The 25,378-nt window shown below is 40.4% G+C and overlaps 1 protein-coding gene across 2 annotated transcripts; it reads left to right on the top strand.

Moving 5' to 3' along the window:
- On the top strand, nt 1-25,378 carry CD99 (CD99 molecule (Xg blood group)). Of its 2 annotated transcripts, none has more exons than XM_042810908.1 (10): nt 1-114; nt 16,757-16,789; nt 17,292-17,324; nt 17,565-17,603; nt 18,708-18,749; nt 20,185-20,265; nt 21,629-21,670; nt 22,204-22,314; nt 22,988-23,041; nt 23,594-25,378. In XM_042810908.1, the coding sequence occupies exons 1-10, from the start codon at nt 57-59 to the stop codon at nt 23,617-23,619; spliced, it is 519 nt and encodes a 172-aa protein (XP_042666842.1). In that variant the 5' UTR covers nt 1-56; the 3' UTR covers nt 23,620-25,378. The 2 variants fall into 2 exon arrangements, with proteins under 2 accessions (XP_042666842.1, XP_042666841.1); XM_042810907.1 differs by having other exon boundaries at nt 2-114; nt 22,985-23,041.

Raw genomic sequence — 25,378 nt, 5'->3', positions numbered from 1 at the left:
GTGGTTGTCGGCATTCCCGTAGAGGGGGGGAAAGCGGAGTTTAGCGGGCAACAGCCATGCCGCGCAGCGGGCTTCTTCTGGCGGCGCTCCTCGCCCTCTTGGCCCCCGTCAGAGGTGAGGAGGGGCGACGGGAGCGGCCGCCCGGGGTCCCCCCCAGCCCTGCCGGGCTCGGCGAGGGGCCGCCTCCCGCCGTGCGTCCCGGGGCGAGGGGCTTCCCCGGCGGCCGCGGCGTGGGGGGCGGCGGAGCGGGAGGCGGCGGGACGGAGGGAGAGCGGGCGCCTCCTTTTCTTTGTTTTTATAGTTTCGACTAAGTGGAAAAGTGCCCCTGAACTTTCCGCATGGCTCTCCTGCTCGCAGTCCTGCCGTGAGCGCTGCGCGGGGAGCCCGCTGCCTCACCACGGGGCTCTGCCTGTCGGGCCGGGCGGTGCCCGACCGCCCGCTGCGGCGCTCTTCCATTTTAGGAAAGCGAGCGGGGTTACGGGGATTTCGGGCAACGGGGGCTTACTCATCAGAAATCTTCCTTAGGCCACGTTAACGAGCTTATTCGATGTTATGCTTTAGTGTTTTGGGGTTTTTTTGGTTTTGTTTTTTTTTTTGTTTGTTTGTTTTTTTCCAAGTTCTTTGTGAACTGTTTGGAGACCTACGTCTCTGCATCTCTTTGCGGTAGGATGTGGGATGGAAGGAAGGATGCCGTCCCCCAGCCTTAGCTGAGAGCTGTAGGCACGGCAGGATGCGAGAAGCGATTTGGCTTTAAGCCTGTTTGAATTGAGTTCTGCTGTTACGGCCACACTGCAGTCTGAACTGCTGGATTAGCAAATCTGGACTGTGGAAAAATAGTACAATTGTATATTAACTGACTCCGTCTTACTACTTACTTGGAAAATCTGCTCTTCTGCAAACAGTCCTCACAGCCTTGGACTACAAGATCTTTTTGTACGATGCCCTTAAGGTGCAGAAGTATTTGGAGTCACTCAGAAACAGCATTTCTGAATGCGCTGCCTAGAAATGTAGTGCAAAAAACACCTTTGGGGATTCGGTTTGGAGTGCTGAAGAAACTGATATTACATTTTTAACGGACTGCTTCTAAAACTCGGGTTAGCTTATCGGAGTATTGGTCTATGCTGATAATATAAACCAAATAATTAGGTAATAATGAATTTGGGAGCTCTTTCTTGAAACAAAACGCCTATGAATGCCTAAGAATCCTGGAGAATGTTAGTTTGGGGAGGGTGGAGCCGCTCAGAAGAATTTCAGATCACTGATGGTGCAATCTTAGATCAAAATAAAGGTGAAGCCTGGATTGTGCCATTTTGAAAATCTGAATTTCACTGTTGGTAGGCTGTTTATAGTCTGAATTCACAGAACTGCCATAACAAGTTAAGGAACTTACACTATAAGCAGTTCAGCTCTTGTGCAGCTTTGGACACGAGTTTCCCTTGGACTGTTGGCTTCCAGAACCCAGGCACACAAGCCTATGGCCTTGGGAGTGAGAACTTATATTGAGTCATGCATTTTAGGCACATGAAAGGCATCGGGGTTAAAACAATATTCAGTCTATCATGAGTATTTGTGTGTGTTATTGAACAGTGGTGAACTCTCAGCTTGTGTACATGAGCTTGCAGTTTTAACTTCACAGCTTTTTTTTTTCTTTTTTTCTTTTTTTCTCCAAGCATGAGCTCTGCAAATCCAGCAGAGCTGGAATTTAACTATCATTCAGGCTGAATGCAGAGGAAGGTCGAATAGAAGTTTTTATGTCATCACTTTATATCTTCTTACAAGGGCAGGCTGAGAGAGCTGGGGGCTCTTCAGCCTGCAGAAGAAAAGGCTCTGAGGTGACCTGATAGCTGCCTTTCAATATCTAATGGAGAGCTATAAGAAAAGAAGGAGAGACTTTAGCAGGGTCTACTGTGACAAGACAAACGGAAGTGGTTTCAAACTAAAGGAGGGGAAATTTAGGTTGGATATAAGGAAGGAATTTTTTGCAGTAAGGCTAGTGAGACATCAGAACTGATTGCCCAGAGAAGTGTGGATGTCCCATCCCTGGAAACTTTCAAGGTCAGACTGTATAGGTCTCAGAGCAACCTGATGTACCTGTAGGTGTCCCTATTCATTGCTGGGGGTTTGGACTAGATGGCCTTTAGAGTTCCTTTCCAACTGAAACGATTCTGTGATTATATATGGCCAATTTAACAGTTTGCCTCTGCTGAGAAGTGGGATCCTCCCATTTCTCTCCATCTGCATTTGATCTAGTGCCCATCTGAACAATACTGAGATGATTCAGCCTGATGAGTCAGCAAAGGGCTAATCCCATGCTTTGAGCCTGTTCTGCACGGGGTTTGAGAGGAGTTGGAGCCAGCACAAAGGAGTGGCAGGGCTGAGAGTTAAAGAGTGGAAACGAGATGGGAGGAGGGGAGCAGATCAGGAAAGAGACTTCCTGCTTTGGCTGGTTGTGAGTTATGAGGTTGACTCTGCAAAACCACCGGATGAGCCTGGCATCTAATTTTAGGTATCTGCTTCTCAAACTGCACTGATGAGAAGTATTAGGTAACAGGTTTTCAGTACAATTTATGGAGAGAGCTCAGGAGAATGAAGTCCTTGCACGATGAACAGTAGAAAATTGCTAGATCTTGCAAACAGGCAGAAGATGTCAGTTTTCCTTCTGTACTGCTGAGGGACCAAAAGATGTTTGCTCAGTGAGGACTCAAGACTCAAAGGTTATAAGCTTGAAGTATGATTACTCACAAGAATTGAGTAGAGCTTATTGACTGAAATACCATTGCTGCCATAAGTGGTTGTGGTAGTGAACACTGGGTGGTGAGGAAAATGCTGGGTGCCTTCATATCTCTGTTACAAAATCAGTAGCCTCAGGTGTGTTACAGAGAGATCCCTTCTTCCTAAGGCTGCTGTAATTATAGGGCTATGAGTGCAGGGAAGGAATTGTGTCCTCTAGATTCTTGTTGAGGCAAGTCAGCATTGGGAAACACGGTTAGTTTGATGACAGCGTTAAGTGAGTAATCTTGTGGATAGAGCTTTCACCTGAAGCAGGGGCATGGCGTAGGAACTGCTGAAGACTGATATCTGCTTTGTGGGCTGTACAGCTGTGCGCCTTTTACATCTAAGTAAAGGAATAAATAAACTTTCAGTTAAGCATTATTAGTAGGGGTGTTAGCATGCATACACAGCATGAACATGGAAAGTGCAGAAAATACTGTTCTGTGTTTGTTTCCTCTAATCTGAGATGGCTAAGAGCTTTTAATGTTTATTATTTATATAAAATGGCCACTGCACTGCTACAGCAAAATGACATCACTGCAACAATCCTTAGTCTTTCTGCAGTTACAGTGATTTAACTTGGCCGGAGTTAAATGTGACTCAGCCTGCTGCCATCCAGCCAAGACCAATTTCAATATCTTCTGATGTTACTCTGGTGTGTGTGTGTAATGAAGTCCACTGCACTTGAAAAAGAAAGAGCTAAAGCAGAACCCTGTCTTGAACCTCTCACTGCTGTGAAGTTGTATTTCATCAAGCGACAGCTGTGTTAGTGAAATACTGTAATAATAGTAATCTTCATCAGTTAATATCAGCTTGACAGGGGCAGGCCTCTTTCTTTTAGTCAAACTGCTTTTCCAAGTTCTGGCACAGGAGCCTACACTTTTGAGTATAGAATAAGTGCTTTGAGAGAATGTCATAACCAGAGCAGTCTTGACTTGCTGTCACTTAACATGAACTGAATCGTGGCTTTGAGTGTTGAGAAAAAGAATCAATCAAAGACTTCAGCAGTTTCTCTTTCTAAGGTTCAGCTTTAAGCATAACACCTCTCCTCCCTGCCTTCCTACTCTAATTTCCTGTTTTTTGATGTCTGTACTCAGTCCATCCCTGTTCTTTCGATGAGGTGACAGGCAGAGCAGAAAGGCCATATGTCTAATGATTTCTTTCCACAGCTTCTTTCTGGTTTGCCTCTGCTCCTCTGCCTTATTGTGGGTTGCCCACAGTCCCTCAGGCTGTCCCTGCTCTGGTGAGAGGGGCCCATGGCTGCAGGTCTTCAGGGACATACCCCCTCTACGTGGTGCTCTTGCTGCCCGCAGCACATCTCCAGTTGCCATCCTTTCAGCAGTCTCTCTGTATGCCTCGTGGAGCTGCTCCTTACATCTAGGAGCAGTTCAGGGCCTTCTCCCACAAAGGGCACCCTGCAGCCTTCTGCTACTGAAACCCTGCCTAGGTTGTGCCCAGAACATTTTTGAGAAACAAGCATTGAAGAACTGTTGGCACGTTCATCTTGTTCTGAATTCTACTTTTAACATCATCACAACCTAAACAGATGTTTGTCACAAACTCTGGCCAGTATTTTGTCATGTGGATGGATGAACTTGGTACATGTGATTTTTATGCAGGGCTGCTATGATAATATCCTGCCCTTATCTTATCTAGCTCTGCAGCTTCCTAGCTTTGCAGTTTTCTTTCCTTGGAGCACAGTTTTAAACAAGCCATTCTATCATTTGCCTCACTGGATGCCAGGGGATTACAGGGAATATGAGAAACCCACTCTACTCCACAATCTTTCTCTCCTTTTTGGACCACTGTGTTTTTTCAAATGACTGCTGGTATCTGATTCCAGCCTAGGCTACATTCCGTGGTACCAGCAAGTATGTGTGTTTATTTTTTCTAGCATACTGCCTACATTTTACTTTCTGAGTGGAAAAACCTCAAGCAACTCATTGCTAGCTTTGCTGCGGTGGGAACACAGTACCTGCTGATGTTTGAAATGTAGATGCACACATCCACACCATGTGTTGAAGTAGCTGTTTCTCTGTATGGCTATTATATTGCTTTCCATTCTGCTGCTGCTGTGGTTTGTTGCTCAATCTCCCAGCCCTGCTGGGAGCAAACAGCCAGCCCTGGAGCCACAAATGAGGGGTACCATGGCCACTGCATCTCCTTCCTGATGTTCCTGGTTCCTGCGCAGTGCTGGCCCGCTTCTTAGCATTCTCCTTCTGGCTGGCAGACGTTTTCATGCCATGGGTCCCCCGTGATTCTGCATTTCCCACTGGTTAAAACCTCGTTTAAATCTTCACCATATGGAGTGGGCATTGCACTTCTATTTTAAACACCACCACCATTTCCCAATCTGGGAACTCAGGCTCTGTTTGGAGCTTTGGAGTCCTCACTGTTATCCTCATCCTGCGCTGTGCCAGGTCTAGATGCTGTCAGTGTTCTCCAACAGTTCCTGTGATAAGCCAGTCTCAACTCTGGGAACTTCAGGGTTTATCTTCCTGCTAGTTACTGCAAGCATCTTATCATAAATTTGTATACTAAGAAAGAGAAAAATCCCTCAGGGGTGTGTGACCAGTGTTGGTCATTTGGGTTGGGGACCCTCAGGGACACACTAGTGTGCCATCAAGTCGCTCCATCCAAGAGTGCGTTCCCAGCACCATTTTTCCTCTGGCAGTCTTTCCCCCTGCATCTTTCCAAATCCCTGCTGTTCTTTCTTAAATATGCTCAAGCTGGGCCATAGGTGCTCTTCTGGGACTTGCTGTGACACTTGTATCAATGTACTGTAACCAGCACAGGGCAGGTCGTGGCTTACTGCCATACAGGGCACCCTGTAGCCCCCTGCTACTCAAGCCTTGCTGTTATTTCCCATAGGGAGAAAAAGTGTTTTAACTTATGTATCTTACCATGGCTTTGGGAGGTCTCTGTGTTTCCTCCCCAAGTCACTTTTTTTTTGCACTTTGGACTAATACTCCAAAAGCTACCATTTAGAAGGCTTCTTGGTGTGATAAGAGCAAATTCTAGTTTGCTTTTCCATTTAAAAAAAAAAAAAAAAAAAAAAAAAAGTCTTTGTTGATACGCTTGCAATGTAAACTGTGGTCTGGAAAAGATTTCCCTGCTTGCTGCAAGAAAGCACATTTTCCCTGTGCTGAAAAAAAAACTATTGCACTGAGACTATACACAAACTTCTTTCAAACTTGCTTGTTCTCTGCCTTTGATGTGACTGGAGAGCCCAGAAGAGCAGGACTCTAGACTGTTTTCTTTGGAGAATTCCAAAAAGTTATAACACAAATTTTTGTAATAGCCCACATGCTTAGTATAGTTCCTACATCTGATTTCTTGATAACATTTTAAAGGAATTGTTCCATATCTAGAAAAGTTACAGGCAGGACTTATGCCACCAAGAACTAAGACATTCTAGAGAAAGATAGCAATTGAAGTGCATTTAAACAAACAAACAAAAAAAAATTAAATTTAAGTCAGGTTTCATCACAAAACATCATTGGCTACATAACAAATCCTGTTCATGCTGGTGATTTTTTTTTTTTTTTTTTTTTTTTTTTTTGTACAGATTTCAGTCATCTGTGAAGGGTTCACAAGTTATTAACTTTAAGAAACTGTCTTTAATTGTGTTCATAAAGGAAAGCTATTGACTGAGGCAACTGTTAATTAGCTGCAGATAGTAAGTCAGCTCTACTTTCCTATTAGCTTGAGTCCTGTAGTATTCACATTGGACCTATTGTTTGTTATGAATGTTTTATAAAAAATGACATTTTAAATTGTTTATTATTCTTTTATTATTTTTATATATATATATATTTTATATATATATATATTTGCTTAACCAAAGAAAGTATTGCTTGCATCTTTTGTCTATGAATAAATCCAGTATTTTAAAGGAAAGAATAAGTGAAAAATCTGTTCAACTGATACTTCCATGAGAGCAAATTAAGTGAAGTGAATGTGCACAGAAAGATCATTTTTATGACACCTGATGCAACTATTGGACAAAGCAGACAGCACTGGAGGAGCAAGAAGTTTCAGGGTAAGGGTTCAGGGAAGCCTATGAAAGCTTTGTGATAGAGTTATCTTTTTCTCTATCTTTTAGTCTTGTTTCCTCACTTGCCTCCAGCTGTACGTGCCTGTTTGCATTCTCCTTTTGTGCCAGAAATCTCTTCCTGCCTCTGTGTTTCTTAAAGCATCTTGGAGGCCAAGCGTCGTGGATTTGAATCCTGAATTCAGCAATCATTTCAGCAATCATTCCCCACCTCTGCCTCTCCAAAATGTTGCAAAGAAGTCTGATACATAGCAGTAACTTCTTCAGGTCAGAACTCTTTCTACCCGTTGACTTCTACGTCTGGTTTACAGCACTGCTTCCTGCTCCTCTTTTCACAGCAGCTTGGCCTTTTGAAAAGACTAGGTCTTTGCAAACCGAGTGAAGTCATGGACCTTTTTTTTTCCCCAAAAACTTCAGGCAAGAACTGTGGTTGTGAAACTTGTGGCTATAGTTAGCTGACAACTTTACTGCACCCAAACCTCTCTGACTCTAATCTGTCCTCCCTGCCCATTTTTTGTTCTCCTTTTCCTCCGGTGTTGCCATTTCATCTTTGTTGCTTCCTCTGCTGGCAGCCCTGTGCCCACTGCTCCCTTCAGCATATGGTTCTTACTGCCCTAAGGACAATTCTTCCATCTGCTCCCACTGTTTTCATATGGTATTCTACAAAAGAGCAAGTGTATAGGGCAGATTAAAGTCTGGCATGCATAATGGCTCCCTGCAAGTGGTAGCTCTATTGTTAGAGGGGGAAATAGAAGCATGAGTGGAGATGGTGAAAGTGTTTCTTGGGTGGGGTATGGAAAATTCTTGATAAATGTTTTTGTCTATATATATAGCAAAATAGATGTGCTTTCAGCAGATGCACTTGAATTAGAAATGCTCAAGATTTATTCTGAATGCATTTCACATATTTTACTGTGTACATGAACATGTCAGACCTACTGTGTCCCAGGAATGTAGCCTTGGTACAGGAGGAAAGGTTTATCTCATTTCTCAAGTAATAGTAGTGAAGGATTGGAAGTAAAAATCTTTTTTTTGACAGGAAACTGAAAGAAAACCTCATTGTGAAAGCATTCAGCTCAGTGGCAACTAGCAAGCAAGAAGTGTGGCACATGATCAAACTAGTCTGTTTAGTTTATCTACCTGCTTGGCAACGAAACCTAGTCACATTGACCTGGGTGCATGGCTGCCTTTCAGCAATACTTTCTTAAGGAGCAATTTCGTGTACAAGAGACTGTTATTTGAAAAGAAAAGCAAGCCTCCAGCGTTCCTCTTCATTCAGGGAAGCAGGTTGATATCATGTCACATGTCTTGTGGCTGAAGTTAGTTCTGCATGTTTCCATACCAATGATGGTACTGTGCAAAGAAGTGCAAATCATGAAGGCCTGTCTTACTTAATTGTCATTTATTGCAGCTTTTTCTCAACTCATTGCAAGTAAATATTTACAGGAAGGAAAGTGTCCCTGCTGCTCCTGAAACACTTTCAGCATAACTATGTTGGTTTTGTTTTAAATTGCTCGTTTGGTGCCAGAGAGGATTCAGTCTCATAGAAGTGGATTAAAATGTGAATTGAGTTGTTGCAAATAATTGCACCAGGTCTGGTTTCCTCTGCCACTACCTTCCCCACAGGAAAACTAGATTGTAAAATGCAGTGTCTCTCTCCTCAGCCCTTCAGCAAAAGCTGTGGGAGCTATTTTTAAGACGTGGAGTTCTTGAAAAATCTCTTTGGTCATAGTTACACATGTCTAATGGAAAAGAGTCTGTGAAAGCAAACTAGTTCTCTGTTCAGTTAATGTTTCTGACTAGATTACAGAGTCTTTTTTTGCTGCTACTGTATAAACTGTATTGAAATTGTATGAGTTCTTGTGAGAAAGGTAAAAGAGAATCAGGCTGTGAAATGAGTTGTCAGCTTACAAATGCCAATTGACCTAAAACTGTTTCCCTGCTTTACAGAGCCATAGTTTTAATGAACTGCTGCAAATAGAAGAGTATTCTTGTCTTAGTTCTGTGTACATTGTCAGTGTATATCTCAAATTTTATGTTAAAGGAAGAATTTCTGAATGGAAGGCCAAGTTCTGTTCTGAAGGCTTGTTCACCATAAGTTATGATTTAAATTATTTTTCCTTGATCACAGTAAAGATTATTTTTCACTCTTTAGCTGTTGAGCTTATGGAACTTTTAGTTAATTGGCAGTCAATCCATAAATCTTGGCTCCTTAATTCTTCTCTTTTCTCTGTTCTAAAACATATTCAAGAGACTGCACAGTGCCCTGAAAGAGCTTCTCCCATCCTCTGCACGTAACTGGAAGGAGTACCACGTAAAGAGTTCAGTGAAAAGAGAAATCTGAATGCTGATCCGAGTAAAAGTATAAATAAACCTCTAGTAATTAAATAGCACTAATTTACTTGATGGACTAGCTGATTCCAGAGAACCATTAATTTTATAAAATTACACAATTCGGAAGAGTTAGCAACTTTCCTGGAGAAAGTAGTTTTCTGAAATTTGAGACTGACCGTTTGGTTTACTTCCACTGTGGCTTTTCCGTTGCAGTTCGCTTATTTTTTGGTGATAGTTGTAACTCAGTTATCTCTGTGAGGTTTTCACATTCACAAACACGAGTGTCAGCCTGGTGTGTGTGTCCTCCCCAGCCCCACCGTCTGCTCCAGTGACTGCTTATTTCCATCAATATGTGTACTGCTCTGCAGCTTTCTAAGTACAGTTCTGGCTGCTTGCGATATGCTCTCTGTTCTGAAGTGCACACTTTAGAGGAGAAGGCTTCAGAGACTTGAGTCCACTATGGTGAGGTTCCTGACAAAAGCTGTTGAAGCTTTAGGTGCAGAAATCCTCAAGAAGTAAGATGATCCCTTGGCTTCAGAAGAGGATGAGGTGCTGGCATGCTGACTTTGACCTTTGGAGAATAAATGTGAGCCTTGTGTAGGAATGCCGCTGGTTATGGAAATGTAGGCTATGTGAGTAGGAGCTGCAAGGCTTGGTGAAAGCTTGAAGACCTGTCAGTTGAGCAACATAAACTTTGAAGCTGTAGAATGTGAGCAAAATGTACTATGAGAATTTTGGTTTCTTTGGCTTAGCAGCATCCATAGTAGTCTTTTTCTAAGCCAAGACAGAATTCCAAAAGTGGCCAAAGCAGAAGTGGCTGCCCCATGACTGTTTTGCTTGGTTTTGGTGAGATTTGAGTGTAGGGCTTTCCAAGACTGCTTCTGAGCTGCCAGTCCCACTGTGGTGTGGGTTTCAAAAGAGGCAGTGATGGAGAGCAGAAGCACCATAGACACATCCCCGAGCCTCCCTGTGATGGTGACTGTGGCATCATCTACGACCTAGGAGGAGGGGCAGTGAGGTGCTCCCTGCCCATCTCAGGGCTGGTGGGACAGGGCTGGATTCTCAAGATGCTGTCTTGAAGCAAGGCTGCGGTGGCTCTAGGGATAAGGATCAGCTTGCTGCTTTGGGAGGAAGCAAATTTGTAGGACTGGCATTGCCTATTAACTCTGATTTTTTTTAGCTTGAGGCATTATAATATAGCTCACAGAACCACGATGTTTGGCTCATCCTGCTCTAAACTTGTACTAACTTATCTCTTCAGAAATTAGATTTTGTTACAGCTTATCTTTGGTACATACTGCAGATGCACAAAGTGCAAGCTGCTGAATGGCTACAAAAGTTCTAAACTTGGGTACAAGATCAAGCTTCTTGCTATTAGCAATGCTTCTGTGGTCTAGACTGTTATGAGAGAGAGTACCAAGAACTGAAGAGCAGTTATTAGAAGAAATTCTCGCTATGCCTATCACTTGCAGGTACAAGTACCAACATGTAGGTTGTAAATAATATAAGGCTCTGCAGTATTTGATCAGATGCCTGCAGCTTCTGTCTGCCGGTCACATTTTGCCTTAGTCTCTGAATTTACATGGGAGGAAACTTAGTATTTGATTTTTATAAAAGCACTCACTGCTTCTAGTATTCTTTTTATGTGCCTGTTTGAGGTCAAGTATTAGATGAAATAGCAATAAGCACAGTACGTGATGTTTGCCATCTTGAAGTGTCATCAGGCTGTCCTGGAACCACAGGTAAGAAATGAACAAAAGTAAAATGAGCATCTCTAATATATTTTTGTTAGTTGCATTCTGAATTCACCTTATTAAAGCACCACACTTTTTCAATGTTTTCCCACCCTTTTTGATTCAAGAAAATAAGGCTTTCTGCAGTAAGGTTTTTCTCTGTCCTAGTATCCCTAATCTTACCTTGTAATTTCTATATGAAAAGTGCTTTGTTTTTGTCATGCCCAAACGTTCTTCTGCCAGTCCTTATTAGTGTTGTTTAGGTCTCTGCTTACTAACTTTGTGCAATGGAACAATACATTTCAATTCTCATCGGTAAAAAGAATTGCAAGGCAACTGAGTGGTTTATTTTTCTTGTCGGAGGTTTGTAGAACAATTCAGTCAAGTAACTACAGCTGACCCACATCACAGAGCCACAAGATGGCTGAGCCTGGAGGGTGCCTCTGGGGATAGTCGCTAAGATGCTGAATATTTGCTTTTATCTTTACTGCTCAACGGAATGGACTCACAGGCGTCCTCAGACATCGTGTAACCGTTGTGCAGTTCTCTTTCACTCCTTTTCTGGATAAGCTGCTCAGCATTTGGCAGCACTGTTGTCATTGTGTTAATTCTCTAGCTTTGTGGTGTGCCCAGTTCTTCTGCATAATTTCTGCTGATTTACAGCTATTCATTCTGTACATTTATTTCTACATCAAATCCTTCCTGGGAAACTCTGCTTACAGCTGATGTTCAGAGCACCATTGTATTTTCATTGCTTCCTACTGCTCAAAGGGGCAACAAAAGTAGTCCAGTGCACAAGAAGCTTTTACATAGAGAAAATTCCCCAAACTGTGCTTTGAGACGAAGAGTTTTCTTCCCCAGTGAAAGGCTTGTTTTATCACGTTCTGTTAAAGTAACTCAGATGATTACAGTTGTTTAAGCAAATACTGTTAAATCTAAATGTGGTTTTGTAGGCTTTCACTTTGTCTTAACCTAAAGTATTAAACTGTCCTTTAAGGGGGGAAGAAATTACTCAAAAATTTAATACAGCACAGATTAATACACAGATTAGTCTAAGAATCTATTTCCCAGCAGCCAGATCAGGAAAAAAAATTACACTGTGTTACTGTCCAACTTTTTAGATATCGTATTTTCCAGGTTGGTGCAAATAAGGTAACTTTCTCAGGGAAACAGCTTTTGGATGGCTTTTCAAAAATTAAACATGATATTTATTAGTCTTACACATCTGTTTGCAGCAGAGCCCTAGCTGACTTCATTCCAGGCAGTTGTTGAAAACTCCAGATGTGCAGAAAGAAGACACTCCCTAAATGCAGAAAATTGTCTTTCCTTTTTTTGTCTATTTTACAGTTGTTATCTGTGTTTGGACTGTATTTATTTTAGATAGGAGGGGGCTTTATTGTTCAGAACACAACTTTATGCAAAGCTGTTTTGTTTTCTGTCGCTCTGTGCATCTGGTAGAAACTAAACATGAAAAGCAGTGTTAATAGGGGGATCCTTATAGGAGGAACTGGGTTTGAAAGCCAACCACGTGGGATTTAATTCCACTAGGCTTCATGCAGAACTAATTATAAACTGCTGCCTGGCAATGGGAGTAAACGTCCCAGTTGTGTTGCTGTTACAGAGGGACGTTGCTGAGAACCTCTGCCCTGGCTGAGAGCAATGGTGCGGGCGTATGTTCATTCCTCTGCCCACAGCAAGTGGTCTTCATGTTTCAGGCTCTCCATCTCAAATCCTGGAAGGCAGTTCTTGTAGTTATATTTGGAGAATAATGTCATTTTTTCTCGCAGGTTTTTGTTTGTTAGTTTTGTGATCCAGTTGCTTATCTCGGCTTTGCTCATTTATGGCATGTTGGAAAGTAAGTGTCAGAATGTGAATTATGGTTGGTAACTAACGCCAGTGGGGCAAAACCTGAATTGGAAACGAGCTTAAGAAGCAATTCTAAGAGTGGTAATGACTTTGCTCTTATTTGAACTGTTTCATAAACAAGGTTCCCTGTGTTGGTCTTCCTGTACTTTCTTCAGCTTCTCTTACAATTAGGGGTTGAATATTTTTACTTCTTTTAAGTCCCCTGAGGAGAATGTGAGACATAGGAGAGTAAAAGCAGCTACCCAGTGGAAGCTGGGGAGGATGTGTTTAGATTGGTTTCCCGCGTTTATGCACTTGCGGCTACCAGCCTTCCCCTCATCAGACATACTGTCAAACCACATGAGAAATTAGAGGCCTCACTAATATGAACATTTCTGCAGATTCCATGAAGAGGAGTGGCTAGGCAGAAGGGTAGAGCTGAATCCAGGCCACGGAAGGAGCAGCAGGCAGCACTCAGAGGTGGGACAGGGACAAGCTCCTTGCTGCCACCCAAGTCTGTGCCAGCCATAGTGTACAGGCTCTGCACTGGGGTGTGAACAGGGCCCTGGGAGAGGGGGGGAGCTTCTGCCTTCCAGGACTGGGGAAGGAGAACACCAGTGTTTTTAGAAAAACAACATTCCATCTGTCTGTTGCTCAAGTAAGAAAATTTGCCATGATTCATAGCAGCTTGCTTTTCTTGGTGTGTTGCCATGCACGTGACTCATGGAGGAACTTCTTTGACTCAGAGCTGCTGGCTTCTGCAGTACTGCATAAATGTAAATAATACTCTAACAGTAAATATCTGGGAGCACTAATGAGTTTTTGTGAATGATCCCTGTTTATGTAGCTGCTTGGCTGTCTTGAATACTTCTGGCTCATCAGCTTTCCAAAAGCTTGTGTTGCTTTGAGTACTTTGTCTCGTGTAAAGGTAAAGTATTTCAGTTTTCATTTTAAGTGCTGTTTATACTCCATCTGACACAAACTCTACCAGTTACTGGGGGTGGCCTGATGAAGGGACTGACTGATGAGAATTTGTATCGTGGATATGGAAGGAAAATGGTGTGAATTCTTCTGAGATGTTCTGGAATCTGCTCATGGCCCCAGGAGTTAGAAATACCTGCTGTATGGAGCTAATCAGCTTTATTTGCAATAATCTTTTTTTAGGCTAAGAAAATGCTCATAAGCTCAGTTGCTCTGGGTGCTGCTTAAACCTTTAAGGAGCACAGCGCATTCATGCTGATTTTGTTTGCTCTTGGATCCTGCAACTACCTTTAATCTAGTGCTGTATCTTTATCTGCGTTATCTCATGGCTTCTTCCTGGTACGGAAATTCTCCCTTTTCAAGCTGAGTATTTGAACTGTTACTTTAGTTGTTCCTACCTATACTAAAAGCTGAGCAGTATAGTCTTAGAAGCAAGTGATTTAAGAGATGTGAAGGTCTGTCACAAGCAATGGGGAAATGAGACCACAAGCACTTTGGTATACAGATTATTGTAATGAGTTTGGTAAGTAAGATGATGATGATTTTGCTATCATTATTGAGATAAATTATGTTTTTGAAGAGCCTGACATTTTGCTGGATGCTTGGGAAGTAGAACCGTGGTTACAGAATACTGAATGATTCCAGCCAGTGTTGAATGAGTTCTTCTTTATTAACCCTCAAGTTTCTTAATTGCTGTCTCAAAACATGTCTTATGTCAGATTGGCAGTTAGCAGTATCACTCTAAATTATTTCTTTGTGAACATCATGTGCAAAAAACAGTCTCTTAAAATAGTGATGTCATTGTGTGCACACTGTTTTATATGGTTTCTTCTTCTAGAGAGAAACTGCTGTGACTAAGACCATTTGCAGTCCTCAGACTGAGTTTTAAGGTGGTCACAGTGAGACAAACAGTTTCTTTTCCGCTCCAGCTGAAACTTCCACAGCATGAAAGTATAAAGATGAATGTGTGTGTTTGTTCAGGCATTCCTCCTTGAAGGACTGGAACTGGAAAAATATAGATACTTCCAGAGAAAAACAAGCCAGAACTCAAATTTGAATAAGAACAATGTAATTGCTTCTCAAAATTTTTTTTCTCCTATGTGTTTTGTCCATTTGTGTTTGTTAATGTGGAGATTTCTTGCTGGAGTTTAAATGAAGGGGTGACAGTCTCCAGAGGTGACTGAGATTTTGGTCTAGCAGTTTGGGTCTGCTCATTTTACTGAGGTTTTTGAGATTGTACTGCAAGATGATGTACATCTAAGATAGTGACTTGTAAATATATTGCAATCTGTGAATCAGAAAGAGCTTATGGTCTCCATCTGGAGTGATGAAATCCAGCTAAAAAAACTTTTTGTCTCCTGTCCATTATCTTTACCTAACAACCTTATCTAGGGGTTTCTAAATTCACTTTGCTCTTGTACCACAACAAAGCCATGAGTTACCTCTGTCAGTTTCTATGAAGGAGCAAGTAAATTCCCAGGCAGGGCTACCTCCCTGCTTAATTGTGAGCAGGGTGGTACTCTGTTTGATTGTTAGAGTAAAGCAATCACTGATTATACTTCTTGAAGTAGTTCAGTTGTTCAAATTGAATGAAAGGAACTCTAGTTTGCCTTTGAAATCTTTATTCCAGTTGTCATTCCTTTTTTCCTTTTTAAAAGCAAACAAACAAGCACAGAAATGTATCTTAGTCATACTTCTTCTGTGGAAAGCAAATGGTATTAAAAGTGCAATTATTTGAGAAAGAAAAGAAGTTTCAGTTTTGATGTCATTTGGAATGAATGATGTCACCAAATACATGACCATCCCTCAGTCCTGGTACTAGACTCATGGTTTGTCTTAACTTGGTCTGTCCCATAAGCAGAAGAAACGTTCAGTTTTATGGTATGATATTTTTTGGTTTCATTCCCTTCTGCAGATTTTGCAGTAGCCACTTATGTTTCCTTTTCTGTAGCTGTGTTCTTAGAAGAAAAGCCAAGCACACCAGTGCTTTATGTTTATATCTTCTGAATTAAATTAGCTATGACCAGAATTAAATGTACACTTCTGGTTCATGTCCAGCTTCCCTTAGGATCCTCAATTCCTTCTCCACAGTGCTGCTGTTAGTGAGTTGTTCTCCTGGTCTGTACGTAACACCTTGCACTTGGCCTTGTTGAACCTCATTCTGTTCTTGTAGGCCAACTTTTTGAGCCTGTGCAGGTCTCTCTGAATGGTGTCCTTCCCTTCTATGGTGTTAACTGAGCCACTCAGATTAGTGTCACCTGCTAACTTACTGAGTGTACTTGATCCATCATCTATTTCATTGATAAAAATATTGAAGACTACTGGTCCAAAGACAGGCACTTGTGGGATGACACAACTTTAACCAGCTCCGCCTTGACATACAGCCATTAACAACAACCCCCTGGTTATGACCATCCCACCAATTATTTATCCAAGTCTAGACTTCATATCTTTCAACTTAGAGATATGGATGCATTGGCAGTGGTCTTGCACAAGTCCATAGAATATCCCAAGTTGTAACTGACCCCCAAGGATCACTGAGTCCAACTCCTGGCTCCACGTGTGATCACTGAAATATCGGACCAGATGGCTGAGAGCATTGTCCAAATACTAATTGAACTGCAGCAGCTCAGTACAGTGATCACTTCCCTGGGGAGCCACTTCTATGCCTGCTGATGAACCTTCTCCTGATAAACAGCTTGACCCTTCCCTGATAAAGCTCCTAGCCATTCCTTCAGGTTCTATTACTGTCACTAGACAGCAGAGATCAGAAACTCCTGCCCAGATCACACTACTTTATGTGTGCTGGGAAGCCACTTTGTATCGTGAATGTATTGAGGTAGTGTGCTGTGGGTGAGTGGGTAAATAGCAGTCCTTGGGGCTGATCTTGAGAGGAAAACTTCTTGCTGTGTAGAATTCATCTTGTCCTTTCTGCTGTATAGATAATGGGCTTAAATTCGTCTTTTGTGTATCTTAGAACAGTGTAGGAAATTGTATTTCAACTTCTTTGTTTGTTTGTTCCTCTTTCCCTTGACAGGAGCTACAGTGAAGCCAGCATCATCAGATTTTGGTGAGTTCTGATTTCCCTGTAATGCCTTTTACTGTCAAGTGTAGTTGTACGTACCAGTTTGAGACCTTGCATTTTTCAGTTTAGTGGCCCATGGAGCTGTGATATTTCTATAAAAAACAAAGTAATTCCCCAATGGCAAAAGAATTTCTGCATTTGGGAGTCTTTTGCTTCTTGCCTTTACAAAGTTGCTTCATGATTTCACAATCTTCGAGGTCCTGTGAGAATTCCTTCTGTTGGTTTTCAGTCTGCGTGTTCTGAGCTCGCTCGTCTTGAGCGTGCTTACATTGAGCTGGCTCATGGGATGTCCCATGATCTCCAAAAGCAGCATGTTGTTTGGCAGATAATGCCTTGTAGCTCTGTGATGCACTTCTGTGGACTTCTGTTGAATGGACATGCCATTATATTCTTGGTGAGAACATTGCTAGGTGCATTTTGTGTAAAAATAGTTTAAAATTAATTCAGTTTTCACACCACACTTAAAATGTCTCTTCTTTCTTCATAGATGACTTTAACTTAGAAGATGCTTTTGGGCCTAGTAAGTATCATGATTTTCTGGATACTGCTCAGAGGTATTTGGTGCAATGTTTATCCATCCTATATTATCTAAATGTAACAGGGGCACTGAGTTTAAAGTAACAGGCCTCACATTTCTTAGCCAAGTGCTACTTGTTTCATTGCTGTGTGTTCACTAGGTGGCACTAAGTCCATAAATAATTACTTACAGGAAGTAGCATTTAAATCTGAAGTAATCCATTCAAACACTCTTTGTCCATAGGTTCCAAGCCAGATCTACCTGCAAAGCCTAAAGACTCTGGTAAGGCTTCTAGCACAGATTCTTGAATCATTATGTGTTTTTACTGTCCCATTTAAACTTCTAATAATTATTCATTTTTAATTGGCTGCGATTCATGTGAGCTGTTGGTTTGGATAAACACTTTGGAGAAGTGAGGAAAAATTGCCTTGCAAATAAGCTTTGAAACATTCTTGAAATTCTGTAACAAACCTGTTGAGTCAGTTTTCTTTCATACACCTGGTAGAAGAAACATCTAGTTAGGCAGATAATGCCTGGTAGCTCTTTGGGCACTGTCATTAGCCCTGTTGCGGTACAGCCAGCTGAGCTAACACCACATGCACACCTCTAGAAGACTTTTTGCTGCTCTGATTGATTTGGCACTGAAGTTTTCTGTCTGTTAAAGCAGTCTGTTTCCAAACGTTGATATTTTGAAAATGGAGGTGGCTAGTTGAGAAACAATTGGGTGAGTGGATCAGATGGTTAAGGTAAATGAAGAGAGAGGAGGATTGGAAGCCTAAGTTGGGGTCTTAGAACTGTGCTCTCAATGGGCCAGCCTCTTTATATTGAGTATGCACAGAGCCTAAGGACACCTGATCTGACTTGTCCTAGAGCTAGGAAGAGATTGATCTGGTACTTTTAAAAGAGAAAACAGCAAAATAATTTGTATCTAGTAGGAAAAAACCCTGAAATTTGGTGTTTCGAAATCAGATTTAAAAATTGAAATGCTGCATAAGACTCAGTAAACTTTGCTGTGTATGTTCAGGTATAAAAAGGTCTGACATACAGACAAATGTAACAAACACTATCAATTGCATTAACTCAAAGTACAGTTTTTAACACAAAACAACAGTGCTGGCTAATGTTAAAAACAAAAAAAAACAACAAAAAAAAAACACCATAATATGGGGATGATTGATATTATATATAATAATATATGTTGAGTTATAAGTTATAAGTTGAGTGGTCTTTCAAGGTTACTATGTGCTCTGCTCTTGGTCTCTTCAGGGTAGTAAGTTTGGTCACTTTATTCTTTCCTAGTCCATTTCAGAGTTACTGTATTATAGACTGCTTTTGATCTTTTAACCTCTCTTCGTTTTTTTCCTCTGTATATCTTTTTTTGTGCAGATAACCCCAGGCCAGCTACACCTGTAAAGCCTAGAGAATCTGGTAAGGTTTCTAGCACAAGCACTCAAATTATAATGTGTCTTTACTGTCCCAGTTAAACTTCTAATAATTATTCCTTTCTAATTAGATGCACAGCATGTCAGATTTTGGTTTGGATGACACTGAGAACTGAGGGAAAATTGCCTTGCAAATAAGCTTTGTAGCAGTCTTGGAATTCCATAACAAACTTGTTGAGTCACTTTCCTTCCAACTTTAAAGAAGGGGACAGAGTGTGAGTGTTCGAGACAATGTTTTTGTTAGATGCATGTACTAGTGCACATATATATTGGATTGACTCTGTCTTTACAAACTGAATCCGTGCTAGACGTAAAAAAGCAAGGAGGAACTACATTTGATCTATATTCTTAAAGTATCTAAATTAAAGGTATGCTCAAAAAGTTGTTTTTAAAATATGTATTTTTATTTTTTTAGGATTTTGTTAAAGCCCTAACTAAAGCAATACAGGTTTTTTTTGTGTGTGTGTGTTACAAAGATAGGCAATACACACTCTTCCTATAGTGCTTTAGAGATCTTCTCTGTCTTTGCCCAGCTCCGAATAAAACAGATTAAGGTGGATGCAGCTATCCTGCTGCCTTAATTGAGGCATGTGATGATGAAGAGTTCTTACTTGCAATGTGTACCCTGGTTCATGCTCCTTCTCCTGCCTTGTAGACAATGTATGTTTGAATGCAGGTCACGTGTGCCTCAGTACAGTTCTTTTGCTACCCGAATAAAACCTCCTCTGATCTGATGGCTTTAGCTTTGCTCTTTCAAACAACTTTGCTTTTCATAAAGTAAAGATTCATTTGGAAGCAGAGGGAAGGAGTAGAACTTGTAGAATTTCAGGCTCTATCAGGTGGGGTCTGTTGGAAGTGGAAAAGGATTGGTTCTTCCCATTATCAAGCTAATACAGTAGCCACAGGACTGGCATGGTGAACTCTGGGTTTTTTTGCTTTTTTTTTTTTCTTCCCTCTAGCTCATTGTACAGTTTCAAAGGATCAGTTATGACATAGAAAGTCAACTCTGAAAAAGCACTCACAGCTGCAACTTTGAACATAAATGTTCATTTTCTGTCCTTTTTCTGCTTTAAAAGAATAGTGAGGCTTGGATCATTCCAGTTAAGTAGCCTACAGAGGTTCTTGCTTGTTTAGCAAGTAATGCTTGGAGTAACACCTGATCTTGGACTGTGGCCTCTCTCATTTGTTCAATGTCTATATCTATATGTATATATATATATATATAATGTATAGTGCTCAGCTGATGCTAAACTGAGGTTGGAAGGGCTTTTGGAATGTGAACATGTTGTAACCATGACCCTGAGCCTAGAACCCCCACAGATTCTAATTGAATGAACTACAGAATATTTGCATGTCATTATGTGCCTTTCAGTGAAAAGACACTTCACTTGGAACACATAATAATATTTAACTTTTTATAGACAGCTTTGATGATTCAGATCTATTTGATGGTGATTTACCAAGAGAAGGAGGTGGAGGTGGTGGCAGCAGTGGTGGCAATGGTAAGTTAGTAGTTTCTGCTTCCTATTGATCCCAAGGCTACCTGAACTTTTGATAAAAGCTTATTTGCAAGCTGGTTAACATGGTCTAATTTTTAAAAACTTTGGTTCTGGTATCTGAAAACATGACAGAATATCTTTTAGTTCAAAGCCAATGTGTTCAGCATTTGGCAAAAAATACCCAGATAATTAAGAGGTGAAAACAACTGTCGGGGGATTTTACTGTTATGCTTAGTTCGATAGATTTTAAAACTGAGATGTGAATGTGGCATTTGTTTCAGAATTCATCATGAATATGGTTTTTAAAGGCATCCAGGTATTTGATTGGTTTTTTTTGTTTGTTTGTTTGTTTTTAAGATATTCTGTGAAATACTCTCAATTTATTTTAGTTCTTGTGGTGAAGAAGCCCAAGATTGGGCCACAAGATGGTCTTTGAGATGTATTCTCAGATTTCACCTGTTCCACAGAATGAATTGATCCTTAGACTTCCAAATAATGCAGGGTATATCTACACTGAATGATATGTAACCATTTTATAGCTTACAAATATTGCTGTAAATAATTTTCTGAGCCTAATTGTAATGGTGCATCTGAGTATGGAGATGGTCATGGGGAGCAAGTCGCAGTATCGGTCATCATTAGTGTGTGGTAGTCAGCCCTGTGTGCATTACTGCCATCTCATTACTTCCTGGTCAGTGTTAGTTTGAATAACTTGATGTGGGTTTGACATGTACCAGGTTTCTGACCCATCTTAGTGGGTACTGAGGGTATTTTTGGGGAAGTTTTCACCTTCCAAGATTCCTTTGGAACGGTAACTTAAAAATTGACAGGTATAAATAGCATCTGTTGGGACACGTGCAGTGTTTTTATCAGCATTTCTGTTTCAGAGTGCCCAAGTTTTATAACTTTAATAATGACTGATCAGGGGAGTGTTTATGGAACTTTAATCTTTTTTGCTAAGAGAGTAGCAAAGCTATTTAGTAAATGAGGCTGAGATTTGAGGAATGGTAATATATTTTAAGGCTAACCTAGAATTATGTGATGTTCCTCTCCACTGAGTATTCTCCTATGGTGGAGGGCAAGTTAATTAAATTGGCCTTCACAGATGTGCTGTGCTCATTTTTGTAGAAGCACTGAGTGCCAAAGCCTGGAGTTAACATTACAGTGACTTGTGCTTTGAAAAAAGAAATTTGGAATACCAGAAAGCTTAATATTACATGGATGTAATTATCTATGCTATATAGATGTATAAGAATTCCTTCATCAGCAAGTGGCTTGTCATTTTCCTTGACTAACTGCCAAAAAAATTTGTAATACCACTATTCTTAGGACGTATAAAAACTAAACCTTCCGTTCATTCTTTTAGGAGAAAGGGACTCAATTTCAAACAAAGGTGGAGATGGTGAGGGTAAGTGCAAGAGTTTCTGTACATGGTGTCTGCATGCCTGAAACTTGTTTTGTGCCTTTTCTTTCGTTGCTAATATTCCACTAGAATGCTTATTGGTGACAGAGGGTTTAGCTTCAAAATGTAGAATCTAGAACTCTTACCTTCAAGCTCTTCTTTTATAAATCTTTGAGATCTCTTTTGGAAATGATTCAAAGTGAAATTTTTGATTTTGGAAATGATTCAAATCTCAGAGATGCTGGTGCAGAGACTGTATTTGTATAACTTATGTTTGGTCATGAAAGGGGAGCTTTTTTAAAGTAGCAGAACTTAAATCACACATACTTGAGCGTTTTAATCATAGACACTACTGAGAAATTAATGGCTATAAAATTAAAAGATTTAATTACTCACAAAGATATAAAAAGTTGCTTAATGCAGTTTCATGTTATAATTTCATGTTTATTGTGTTTTACAAGTGTTCATAAGCTTAGATAATACAAGTTTGACATCGCTTTCAATACTATAATAATGTCTACAAAACCTTTTTTTTTCAGCTTCTCAGGGAGCAATAGCTGGGATTGTAAGTGCTGTGGCTGCTACTGCGATTGGAGCAGTATCTAGTTTCATTGCTTACCAGAAGAAGAAACTCTGTTTCAAACAAAGCGGTAAGAATTCTAAATTACTTTGTTTTCACCTCTTATAGCGTTGCTTTTTTGTATTTTATATGGCAGATAGAATTTTTACTTTAGGCATCAAGTAGTTTTAACAACTCAATGGATTCATATCGACTAGGAGTAACCTCTTCTATTCAAGGCAGGGATCCTCCAGAAAGCTGTGCCCAAAACTTAGAATTTCAGAAGCAAACAGCTCAAGTTTCTGTTTTCTTGAAATTACCTCGTGCTAAAGAGTGAGCAGAAGAGACTACAAGAAAAAAATATTTAAAGAAAACAGAGAAGGCTGGGGATTAAGACCATCTTCTTGCTGGAAAATACACAATCATTTCTGACTTCATAAATCTTGCGTATGTGTCTTCACAAAATGCTTACCTCTGTATTTGGTTTTTGACATCTACTAGGGCATTTTTCCCCACATGATCTTTGTTCTGTGGTGGTCTGTTCCTTTTCACCTGAATGGTTTGGAACTTGGATCAGAGAACTTGGAGAGCACTTTAGGTGATAGATGGGACAGAAGCTTTGTTTCTGTCTTTCTAGTCTATCTGATCTTTCTAGTACAATGTAGCATTGGTGAAGGCAGGTAATAATACATCAGTCCAAACAGGCACTGGTATTTTCAAATTTGGGAAAGTTCAGTGCTAAGCATCTATTTATTTCTCAGCAGATGAAGAGAATGTGAATATGGACAGCCATAGAGGAGCGCAATCTGAGCCACCTGGTAAGAGGAGATTCTAGATGGAAATGCAGGTTTTTTGTGGGGATCCTATTTAAATACACTTTATCGTCATCTAACATTGTGAAGAAAATCTCTTGTTTGTAACTAATGGTACAACTAACTTAGCGCTAGGTCAAGATTTCAATCCTGATTGTGGGGCCCTTCTTCCCTAGTTTTTAGACTTGGACTTCCTAAGAATGTAGGCAACTGAGGCTAAGATTATTTCCATCAGATGTGCAGCTGCACTCCGTCTCATTTCTGCATTGGCAGAACTGCAATCTGTAACTGCATGTTGGGTTATACAAACACTAGTGTAGAGACCTATATGGATCTACTAGGATGTGGTTACTTGAGTAAAAATCTGGAATGCAGTATCCCTTGTTAGGCAGGGTACTGGCTTCATGGCATCAAGCCTCTGCTTACCCAAGTTTTTCCCACTGTTTCAAATGTCTACTGAAAATAACTGTTGTCCAAATATGCTGCTACTTAACAATATATATATTAGAACATATGTTAACTTAGTGTACTAATCTTAAGTTGTTTCTTACTTTTTAGTTCAGCGCACACTTCTGGAGAACTAAGAGAAATGATGGTGACCATTGAAACTGGATAGAGAGCCTGCATTTTGCCTGGGGGAAAAAAAAAGAAGAAAAAAAAAAAAAGAAAGAAACAAAAAACTACAATGTAAACAGTAGAGACTGAAATTGTGTGAGAAAACAGTCCATGGTGTTTGAAACGTTTTTGAGAGTGTGACTTAAACCTGAGTACTTCTATATGGTTAGTCCTATGAAGCAGTGTTGCACACCAATACATGGCCTTAATGACAGGAGATGTTCTTGCCTTTACTCCTATGACAAATGGGTGTGCCTCAAGTGCATTCAGTATGTTTAACATTTTCTTACCTCTTAAAACAAAATAAGAAGTTTATGTTTTGTTATGCCATTGCTTTTAGGCAGTTCAGACTTTTTTTTTTTTTTTTTTAAATATCCTCTATGGAGTGAATGTACCAACCAAATAACTTGGGATATGATGCAGGCACCTGGAAGTAAAGCAAATGAAATAGCTCACTGTGTTTGTGATAATGGATCTTGATGTGGGTGCTGCTGATACAATCTGTGTAGCTGCCTTGGTCAGCCACCAAAAGATAAAAAATTCAGAGATGTTTTTGTATATTTTTCATTATATCTGTCTGGTACAGATTCTGAACAACCAAACTAGTGCACACAGACCCTTGATCCTCTCAGGCTATTCTTGCATAGCAGCTACTAAGCTGGTCAGATGTGGGAAAGTCCGATTTACAAACCAGAACCATGACTGTATTTTGTAAGACTGATAATCTGAATTGTTAATGAAGCGCTGCAGAGTGGGGATTAATGTCACCAGGCTCACAGAACCAAAAACGGGAGAGAAAGTAATGTGTTACTTTGAATTCAGAAGGATCATAATACGCCCTTACAAGATGAAAACTGTACTGCAGTTAACAAATACAGACTAACAAGACTGACCAGAGCAACCCTGCCTCACTCCACAAGCATCCACTAAACATACGTGTGAAGAATGCTTTTGGATTTGTGAAGGATTGCAATTGCGATGAAAGGCAATGATTGCATTCTGAGCTGAAAGCACTTGTGGGATTTGCTGTGGCTTTTGGAAGCTACCAGGAGTTTTCAAAGATCCATGGAAGCATAGGAAACTCTGCATTTCATAACAGTTAAAGGACTAAGTCTGGAATAATAAGCAGTTCAGGCTGGAAGGAATAGCCCAACAGTTCTGTTGCTTTCATTTTAAGTGGTTCTAGTTTTTGTGCAATTTTACAATATTTGTCTTACTAATGTGCCTCAGCCACCTGACAGAGTTCTACAGAAAGATGGTATTTCGTGGAATATTTTAGAAGTCGTTATGAATTTGGATATTAAACATGTACTTCTATGCATTCAAATATGAATGTATGCCAATGATAATTCATTTAAGAATTTATTGTACTTACTTCGTAGCCTGCAACAAAGCTTTACACAGATTTTAGTATTTTGTCATGATGGAATTAATTTGTAAACTTCTTTTTGCCCCACTTGTGCTTTTAACAGAAGAGTGCTAAAACTTCTAAGTGTTTTCAAGGGTGGAAGAGAAGTTTATATGTAAACATCTGATCTATGTAAATAAAAGAAATTAAATGTACAGCTTATCTGCATGAAGAAACATATCAGTGCCAAGTGTAGAAGAAACAGAAATAAATTGATGTCTATTAAGAACAGAGTGAAGGGGAAGTTCAAACTTGCTTTTGGTAACTAGACTCTTGAAATCTTTTTCAGCTGTTGCAAGCCATAAAAAATACTTGCTAAA

Source organism: Centrocercus urophasianus, unplaced genomic scaffold, assembly GCF_019232065.1.
Source record: "Centrocercus urophasianus isolate 14NV4802_14NV808 unplaced genomic scaffold, USGS_Curo_1.0 seq_12, whole genome shotgun sequence".
Taxonomy (NCBI): domain Eukaryota; kingdom Metazoa; phylum Chordata; class Aves; order Galliformes; family Phasianidae; genus Centrocercus; species Centrocercus urophasianus.
This window is presented reverse-complemented; position numbering and strand designations above follow the sequence as displayed.

Excerpts from the sequence above, each read along its gene's own strand:
- CD99 (XM_042810907.1), top strand. The coding sequence starts at position 57 with ATGCCGCGCAGCGGGCTTCTTCTGGCGGCGCTCCTCGCCCTCTTGGCC. Across the intron at positions 17,325-17,564 it reads AGAAGATGCTTTTGGGCCTA|GTTCCAAGCCAGATCTACCT; the intron begins GTAAGTATCATG and ends CTTTGTCCATAG. Across the intron at positions 17,604-18,707 it reads TGCAAAGCCTAAAGACTCTG|ATAACCCCAGGCCAGCTACA; the intron begins GTAAGGCTTCTA and ends TTTTTTGTGCAG.